This window comes from Ciona intestinalis, unplaced genomic scaffold (assembly GCF_000224145.3).
Source record: "Ciona intestinalis unplaced genomic scaffold, KH HT000094.2, whole genome shotgun sequence".
NCBI lineage: Eukaryota > Metazoa > Chordata > Ascidiacea > Phlebobranchia > Cionidae > Ciona > Ciona intestinalis.
Window position 1 is genome coordinate 226,316 of NW_004190416.2, and position 9,752 is coordinate 236,067.

The 9,752-nt window shown below is 37.1% G+C and overlaps 1 protein-coding gene across 1 annotated transcript; it reads left to right on the forward strand.

Moving 5' to 3' along the window:
* Window positions 1-78: 78 nt before the first annotated feature.
* On the forward strand, window positions 79-9,288 carry LOC100186981 (la-related protein 6). The gene is made up of 7 exons (XM_018815590.2): window positions 79-598; window positions 1,002-1,118; window positions 3,119-3,309; window positions 6,637-6,780; window positions 7,273-7,470; window positions 7,914-8,094; window positions 8,495-9,288. Exons 1-7 carry the CDS (start codon window positions 259-261, stop codon window positions 9,007-9,009), a joined length of 1,686 nt encoding a protein of 561 aa, XP_018671135.1. The 5' UTR covers window positions 79-258; the 3' UTR covers window positions 9,010-9,288.
* The last annotated feature ends 464 nt before the right edge of the window (window positions 9,289-9,752 follow it).

Genomic DNA, 9,752 nt, shown 5'->3' on the forward strand with positions numbered 1-9,752 from the left:
ATATTTTTGGTGAATTAATTTTTATGTGTTTTTACCCAGGGTCATGAGGTAGCAAATAGAACCAGATATAGCGAACATGCAGAGCGCTTGCCCCCAGCGAAATAGTCTGGGACCCTGCCGTGGTAGCTCCTCACCATTTTGTTGCACATCCTAGCCATGCAGGAGGGCTTGTCCATATCGCCCAGCATACCGGAGAGGGAAGCATCGGTGGTACAATGATGCAAGACATGAACGACAAAGCTGTTAGCATCAGGTTACATGCAAATGAACCCGGCAATGGGCAGAGGTCTGGCCCCTGTGTTTGTGAAAGCAAATGACGGATCAAACTGGTTTCTCCAGCATCATTATCCAGCGCCCCAAATGCCCATGGCGCCCCATCCTTACCCAGGGGTGCAGTACGTCACATTCCAACCCCCTATGTCGACTATGGGTCACCTGAACCCCCTCCAGCCGCAGCATATACAAGTCAAACCAGGGGACGTGTTGGACCCCCACAGCGTTGGACGAACGGTCACTATGTCAGAGGTGAACCAACTTCTTCCACCGATCGAACCGAGAAATATTCTGATTCCGAAACGACGCAGTGGGCAAGGAAATTGTAAGTTAAAAATATTTTTAGAATTGTAGGTAATTTGTAGTAATGAGCTGACTCGTCATTGTAGGGCGTAGGACTCTATATGGGTTAGAATGTGCATATACATTGTTGGGGTAATGTCAACTCATGCCTAAATATCTAAGTTCCCTGGTGTGCTTTAATTGCCGTGGCACCTCACACATAAAAAAATACAGTTTTGGGTTTATAATGGGCAAACTTAGGCCAAATCCCGGGTCCCAGGGCATGCACTACCGTATAACCTTCACCGTATAAAATAGGCAAAATCTTTTTTTATTAACGCCTTATTTTTAACGCCTTATTATTTTTAACGGTTCTACGGTAGTGCATGCCTTTTTAACGCATTTTAACGCCTTATTACACATTCTCTAAAACACCTTTTTTGCAGCCGTTGGTTTTTCCCGGGTGAGCAATGCTACCAACTGTGAAAGGTCGTTAAGAGGGAGCAACGTCGGTACGCGGAGACGAAGTCAGTCGTTTGAAAGCAACGAGAGTTCATTAGCAGGTGAGTTGTTTTATATAATTTTATCCTGTTTTCTCAGAGGATTTATTGTGACACATAACGCAAGTAAACAGATATATTCCAATTTTTAAATATTTTTTCACAAAGTAACATACGTGGTAACTTTAGATGTATGAACCAAAACAACCATGTTGTAACGACTGTCGTTTTCCCACTACGCGGGGATAAATAAATTACATTGATTTATTCGATCAAAAAGATTTAACCTTGAAGAATATTAAAAAACACATAAAATCTATAATGTGTCCTACGGTGTGATACGCCATTTCCCGGGTATAGGCCAGTATTGGCTGCTATCCCAAAAACACATCTACAAAAAGGGAATACACAACGAGTTGTTTGAAGCCTGTTCCCGCAAACCGCCTATTGATTTGAATTAGGGGGCGCTGATTCCTATTGAGTTGGCCTATGTAGCAATTTAAACTTAAAATCAGGCTCGATATTTAACAATAAAGCATTTAAAACTAATTCAGACACCAAATCAATCCAATTTCAAAGTGTCTTGCAAATACTCCTGGCTGAATTTTTAGGTTCTCTACAAACTATAATAAAATTCGCATACGCCAAAGCAGTTAAATATATAGTAGGGTGGGAAAAGATGAGACACCTGTTCATTCTATTTTCTCGTTCAATTTTGTAGTAAACAAAGAACATTCAAATAATTATAAAACCGTATCCTCGCGACTCCAATAGACCGTTGTTAATTGTTTAAAACACCATCAGGATATTTGGATAGTATGTGCTAAAGCTGTCCCGATATATTGCAACCTGGGTTCAAAGTGTCTCGCTACAACGCTACTTAAACATTTACCAAGCTTCCGGAGCGGCGTACCGAGTTTCTTATCTTCTATCATAAACACAATTATGTGAATTATAACAGCCACTTAAGCCCACGATACACAGTGTGTTGCTTTTTATTATTTTATGTGAAGGTTATTTGCGGTAAGGCCAAAGTACCGTGTAATTTTTGCCCAATGGAAAACAATGCTAATTTAAAAATAATATGTTAACAAATAACAGATGCTTTATATTTCAAAGCAATTGAGTTGTGATTATTTTAAACGGATATGTTTAACATATTATGCGTATTTGATCAAGGAATACGTTATTGTATATTAAAATGGCGTCTTAAAGAATGTTCTCTTATTTTTAGATGACTTCAATTTCAAACGTTTTTTTTGGGCAAGAGTAATACAAGTATATAGTAGGGTTGGAGAAGATGGGACACCTTTGGCACATACTATTACATCCTGATCGTGTTTTAATCAATTAACAACGGTCATTGGGAGCCCTGAGGTTTAATAATTTAATTTAATAATTCAATGAGGATATGGTTTAAAAATAAAATTTGAATGTTCTTTGTTCACTACCAAATGGGATGAGAAAATAGAATGAAATGAGTCCCATCTCCCCCTACCCTACTATATGTAAAATATATCGATTGCATTTGGCTGTCGAGTACTTCAAATGTTGATTGTTTCCAACTCAGCGGTCGCTAATGGGTTGTACAAATTATCAGTCAATATAATTTCGCAATACATGCAACAGCGGGGACGAGTTGTGCAACAAATTCACATACGGGCACGGTAGTATATATATAGGAGTCCATGTTATAATTAATATAGTAGCGGCGAAATTAAATATATCTAAAGAATTATATAACCGTATCCTCACGACTTAAAGATCGTTGTTAATTGCTAAAAACACGATTGGAAAATATGCCCCCCCCCCCAAAAAAAAAAACAACAGTAAAGTAGGTTGGGGGGAATGGGACACCTTTTTATTCTGTTTTCTCGCCCCATTTGGTATTAAACAAAGAACATTCAAAGAATTATACAACTGTATCTTCACGACTCCCATATACCTTTGTTAATTGTTTAAGACATCATCAGGATAATTATATATTATGTGCTAAAAGTGTTCCCTCTTCCGACCCCCTTATACCTTGAATTTTAATATAACCGTTTAAATCTGTATTGCAGGTAATGGGTTCCAAATCCCGTTGAAAAAATCCAGCCATTCAGCAATGCCAGTTATTGAGGCGACAGTTGAACGCATGGAAGGCGTTGGATGCAGAATTCCTGACCCGATACAACAACGTAGTGTGACTGATATATTGGAATATTATTTCTCCGACGATTGCTTGTCCAGAAATGGTTATTTATTGAAACAGGTGAGTCCCTTCAGCGGATTGTCCATGTTATTGCGAAGGTTGTTTGCTTTGTATGGGGTTTATAAAAGATTGGACGCATAATATAAATAATATGTAACTAATAATGAATGTAACTTATTTGTCATCTCGTGAGAAAAGACAAACGTTATAACACGGGTGTTTTGTTTCATATACCTCGTGCCATTCCATGATTTTGTCCTCATTCATCGACCCGTTTTGTAGTAAACAAAGAATAATTTCAAAAATACTAGGATTTTGTGCTATATTTAAATATAGTATAGGTTGCGGTATGATAATCCATGGTTTTATGCTCTTTTATCGTCCTATTGAAGATAACGACTGAGGAACAAATCTGGATTTTTTTCGCATATACAGTAGGGTGGGGGAAGATGGGACACCTTTGGCACGTAATATCCAAATATCCTGACAGTGTTTTGAAATAGTAGCACCAGTCTATGGGAGTTGTAAGGATACGGTTTTATAAACCTTTGAATTTTCTTTGTTTACGCCCAAACGGGACGAGAAAATAGAATAAAAAGGTGTCCCATCTTCCCCACCCTACTCTATAATATAAAAGGTTCGTTCTACACAAAACTGAACAAACATCGACGCTTAGTGGGTGTAAATTTCACCGAAAACGACTGGAAACTGTCGTGTCGTCGACCATTTACATCGATGTGGTCGTAAATCACTGCATGACCGATCTATTACTTAGATAGGAGAACAAACAAAACCTATGGTCACTATTTGTGTTGTCTGTACATGATAAACGTGATATTCCATAGGTTGGGGTCAAATGGCCGATGTTTTGAACCTGTTTTCTTTTGGTAGACTCCCATAGACCGTTGTTAATTGTTTAAAACACGATCAGGATATTTAGATACAATGTGCAAAAGGTGTCCCGTCTTCACCATCCTAGTAAATCCGCATACTTACGACTTTAATAGACCATTGTTAAATGTTAAAAACACGACAAGAAAATATGGGTTAAGCGGTATTCATACCACAGTAATATATAGTAGTGGGGTGTGGAAAGATGGGACACCTTTTTATTCTATTTTCTCTTTTAATTTAGTAGTAAACAAAGAACATTTAAATAATTATAAAACCGTATGCTCACGACTCCCATAAACCGTTGTTACTTGTTTAAAAAACGATCAGGATATTCGAATATTATGTACAAAAGGTGTCCCGTCTTACCCCACAGTACTAGATTATTGTTTCTAATTTCCGCTTTTTGAAATGACGTCATTTGTTCTAGTTAATTTAAAAGAAGCTTTATGTTTTGATTAAAGGTCACCAGTTGTGTGTAGACGTGGGAGTTATTACTAACGTCATATAATACGCCATAACACATATATGCTATTTGCGCGAAGAAATGAAAATATTATTATACCTGTTTACGGTAAACGTGCGCATTGGCTAAAAATATACAGTGTTTTACGTATAGCTTATAACAATAATAAACAAAATTAGGTAAAAGTATTTTATTTTTAAATAATCACAAATATGATTCTGTCACATGTTGATTTTTTAAAAATACGGTGTCCAAAAAGAAGCTTTAAATATGATATAAAACTATTTTGGGAGATCAAAGCAGATTTTTTGTTTTGCAATTTGTTTCTATACAAAGTGGTCTATACTCCATAGCTTTCTAAATATTGTTGTACATGGTTCATACCTCGGGGGGATCTATCCTTTTATGTTTACTACTAAAATTTAATTAAAATTACACTCAATTTTAACTAAACAGTCTTTTCATAAAATTATCTATAAATTTTTAAATAATCATATAGTGGTGCACGTCCAAAGGTTTAAAACGCGATTCTATTTTATTTATTTCAAACTCGAGTCATTTTTAACAGAACAGTATCCAGTCGTAGGCTACTTGACTAGCAGGGAATCGATTTAAGACGGATTTTCAATTGAATTTTTTTAACATGACACGTTACAAGTGGGGGCGTTCGATTCGCTTGTTTGGTGTTGAATAATATCGACGAAAAAAATCTTTAAATTATTTATGCTGGCCTATTGTGTGTTGTAGGCAACTTCATTAGGCTTATCAAGATCATAAATTTCCAATGAATTATTTATTTTGAAATAAAAATACTCGAACTAAGACACGCCGGATTATAAGGGAGCCACTTGATGTTTAATAATCCGAGGAGTCGTTAAAATTAAGCTGACAAGGTCTATTGAAAGGTCTTTCGCAACATCAATAACAATGGTTCTTAACCCTTGAATTATTTTTTAGTTATACTGTAAAAAATAGAACACACAAAATTACATACTATAGGGAACTCGTAACCGGACACGAGGTGTATTTAACAGACCACCAGTGTTATAACTTTTGTTGCCCCGCAAGAATAAATAAATGACAATTATTCCTTCAAACAACTTTTGTATTTAAAGTTATCGACGTAAATTTATTTTTAGCGTTTTTAAAGTTTCAGATTTTATAAACGATTAATTTCTTTGCCCACAACGTGGTGTAGTATGGTGAAGAAGATGGGACATTTTTGGCACGTAACATCCAAATATCCGAATCTGTTTTAAACAGGTGGCAATTAACGGTCTATGGGAGCCTTGAGGATAAGGTTTTATAATTCTTTGATTATTCTTTGTTTACTACCAAATGGAACGAGAAAATAGAATGAAAAGGTGTCCCATCTTACCCCACTCTACTATAATAGCTGCCTTTACCTGTCCATTCCCAATACTTGAAGAATATGAATCTTTCTCGTTATTGTAATTAAAGTTATAAATAGATTTTAGATTACGGAAAACAATTTACAAATGTTTCCGATAATTTGAATTCATAAAATTTTCGTGACCTTATTTGAAGAAATAAAAATTTATGTAATTCAGTTCGGCGAACGGTCGGGGAATTACCCACGGTTCAATGATTGATAAATGTTATGAACTGGACTAAATACACGTACAGAGCCAATTGTGCGAAGCCATGTTTATGAAATATATTGTCGCCCTATACATTTTGATTTTCTATCTTTTAGAAACGGGTTCAAATTATAAATTGTCCGAAACTGGTAACGCTGATATATGTAATTAAAGTACTGTGGGGATAAATAGATACAGTTAGCACATAATATCCTATATAGTTCTTTTTAGGTCGCGATGATACGGTTATATATTTCTGTAAATATTGTTTTTTATCAAATAGAATGATGAAAAGATAATGAAAACATGGGCCATCTTACCCCAACCTATATTATTTAAATGTTTAAAAGAGCATTGTCTTTTCTACAAATTACAAATCTAAAAATGACTGATTTATTTTACATTTTGTTTATTTAATTTATGATTTAGATTTCACAAAACGAAGAAGGATACGTAAGCATCAAAAGAATTGCCGCCCTCAAACGGATGAAATCTTTAACACGAGATATCCGCACGGTGGTGTATTGTGCTCGCTTGTCAGAAAAGCTGGAGTTGAGCGAAGACACCATGATGGTAATGTATAAGGAGTTATCTAGGTGTATAAGAATACACTCATGTTATAACTTAACAGTGAGCATGAGGTGTGTAAATACACCATGTGTGTCTGGTGTATAAGAAGACACTCATGTTATAACTCAACAGTAAGCATGAGGTGTGTAAATACACCATGTGTGTCTGGTGTATAAGAAGACACCCATGTTATAACTTAACAGTGAGCATGAGGTGTGTAAATACACCATGTGTGTCTGGTGTATAAGAAGACACTCATGTTATAACTCAACAGTAAGCATGAGGTGTATAAATACACCATGTGTGTCTGGTGTATAAGAAGACACCCATGTTATAACTTGACAGTGAGCATGAGGTGTATAAATACACCATGTGTTTCTGGTGTATAAGAAGACACTCATGTTATAAATCAACAATTATCAGAAGGTACACAAAAACGAAAACGCCTATATTTTATCACCGAGCAATAAACAGAAAAATTCGTTTTATTTTCAGATCCGTCGTAAGCAACCCTTACCAAGTAGCTTGGAACCGCCCCGCCTTATAAGAACAGTGATCGCTATTAACTTACCACTCCCAATACCTACTGTAGAGTCTGTAACCTCACTGTTTTCTATATATGGCGATCTTGCCCAGGTTCGGGTCTTGAAACCGGGAAAGACGTTGCCACCGTATTTGAGGGACTACACCGCGGTATGTATCTATTATAGACTGGCTCAACTATTAATATCTTTAGGGTGTCAGCTATTTTAAAATAATGGAAGTTGGGACTGATAAGTCTTGGGTGCTGGTATTGATTTACCACGTTGAGGCATGCCATGGGGCCTGGGGTTAGGCCAGAGCTTGCTTATTGGTCAGGCCAGCATATACAAATGGTTGTCGAACACAAAAAAATGTTTTATAAAAACAAGTTAAGTGTAGATTACTTTATATCGTTATATATGGTATGTTTAATTTCCGAAAATTATTCTTTATGAGATGGACCATTTATGGCCTTTATCCCAGGTGACATAATTCGACCTTTACCTATATATTAGACCTTTACCTACATGTATAGTAGAAAGATAAGGTGCACTGGCTTGACATTGAGTGACAAGACTTGTCAATTAAACTTACATTATTATCTACATATACAGTGGGTGCCTGACCTCGGCAAAGAATATTGTGGTCTTATTGAATTCGAAACGCAAGAAGAAGCGCAAGGTGCTTGTAGAGAGATAAATATGAAGAATCGAGATTTCAACAGCTTACGTGTAGCACTACTGAAGCCAGGGGCAAGGCTTCGTCGAACTTTGTATAGAAAATATAAGGGAGAAGGTGAGTGTGAATACGACCATATTAAAAAAGATGTAATAAATGAATTTATCCTTGAGTGGATTTTTATAACGATTTTTTATGTTTCTGCAATGTGTGACTGACGAGCTATATCACAATGGTATCAGCATCGAGCTTCGTACCCGACGGCTAAAGATTACACACTTATCTATACTGAAATATAGTAGGATGGGGGAAGATGGGACACCTTTTCATTCGATTTTCTCGTACATTTTGATTGTAAACAAAGAACATTCAAGGAATTATAAAACCTTGTCCTTGCTACTTTCACAGCCCGTTGTTAATTGTTTAAAACACGACCAGGGTATTTATATATTTTGTGCTAAAGGTGTCCCATCTTCCCCCACCCAATTATATACGTGTTTAATCTTTTCCATTTTAGGCGACAACGAACCTGGACAGCTTGATACTGAGACCAACCCCCTCCCAAAAGTTTGCGAGGGCATGCAGAACCTACCCATGTTCTCAAGCAAATGCTACAAACCCGACACTGTGGGATCTGCTATACAATCACTTCAAAGTCGAGATTACGACGCTAGTATATCGGGCTCAGGCTCTGATTCAGATTGCCCACCGGCCGGCCAGCAAATGTTGGCGAATCGTCCAAAGTATTCGGTTTCAGATAGCGGGTACAGTCATTCCAGCGGAGACGAGAGGATTCGCCATATTGATAGCATTAAATCAAGCTATAATCGCAATACGAAACGTAGCACCAGATCTTTGACCACAGATTGCCCGGAGTCTGATAGTAGTGACGCCTCCAGTGATGTAAGAAGGCAAAGAAGGGGCTCGCCTTCGTTCAGCCGAATTCCAGTCGGAATCATCCGATACCCAGTCGGCCCCAGAGACAATTGTACCAAAGGTTTCACTCGTGGATTTAGAAAATCTTTAGCGTGACCAGCTACTTTTCAACTGTGTGCCTTATATACCATTTCCACTATCCTATTATTGCTTTTTTTGTTTAAAAAAATTGTTTAATCATAAGTTTCCATTTTGTGCTCGAAACACTATGAGAAAAGATTCTGAAGAGTCGCTGCTGCCAATCATACAGTTACTTGTTATAATGCATTTCGTGTTTCTTTAAACTTATCCTTTTACTTTTGAATTGTGTGGATGCTCATGTCACGAGCCATAGGCCGACGACAGCGGCCAGAAATATAAGCAGCAAAAGCAAATACGTGTCGTTGTTGTACTTACATTTTTGTCTCATCCACAGTAGCTAGGTTGTTAACACGCCGGGCTCAGTAGCAGATAGTTACGGGTTCGAGGCTCGGTGCTTCTTTTATAGGCGTGTGTGTCTTGGAAATAATCAGATATTACTTTTGAAACAGAACACCAGTGTTATAAGAACTATACTTACCCCGCCACGTGAGAGTAGATACCTTACATCGTTCAATTAAATAGCCAGGGCATCGTCGATTTTTAGTACAGTCACACGTAATTGATTCATAAAACTAACAGTAAAATGGTGTGCCAACATAGCAAAGGTTTTGAACTAGTCATTTTTACGTGTAGAATCAAATAAAACTCAGTTTAGTGGTCCCCGAAATATCGCCGTAAAAATATGTGCGTTGAAATATCGATCTCGGCTGCCGTCATGCGAGAACATTGTACTGCTTTACTTTCAGTCGCGAGTTGCT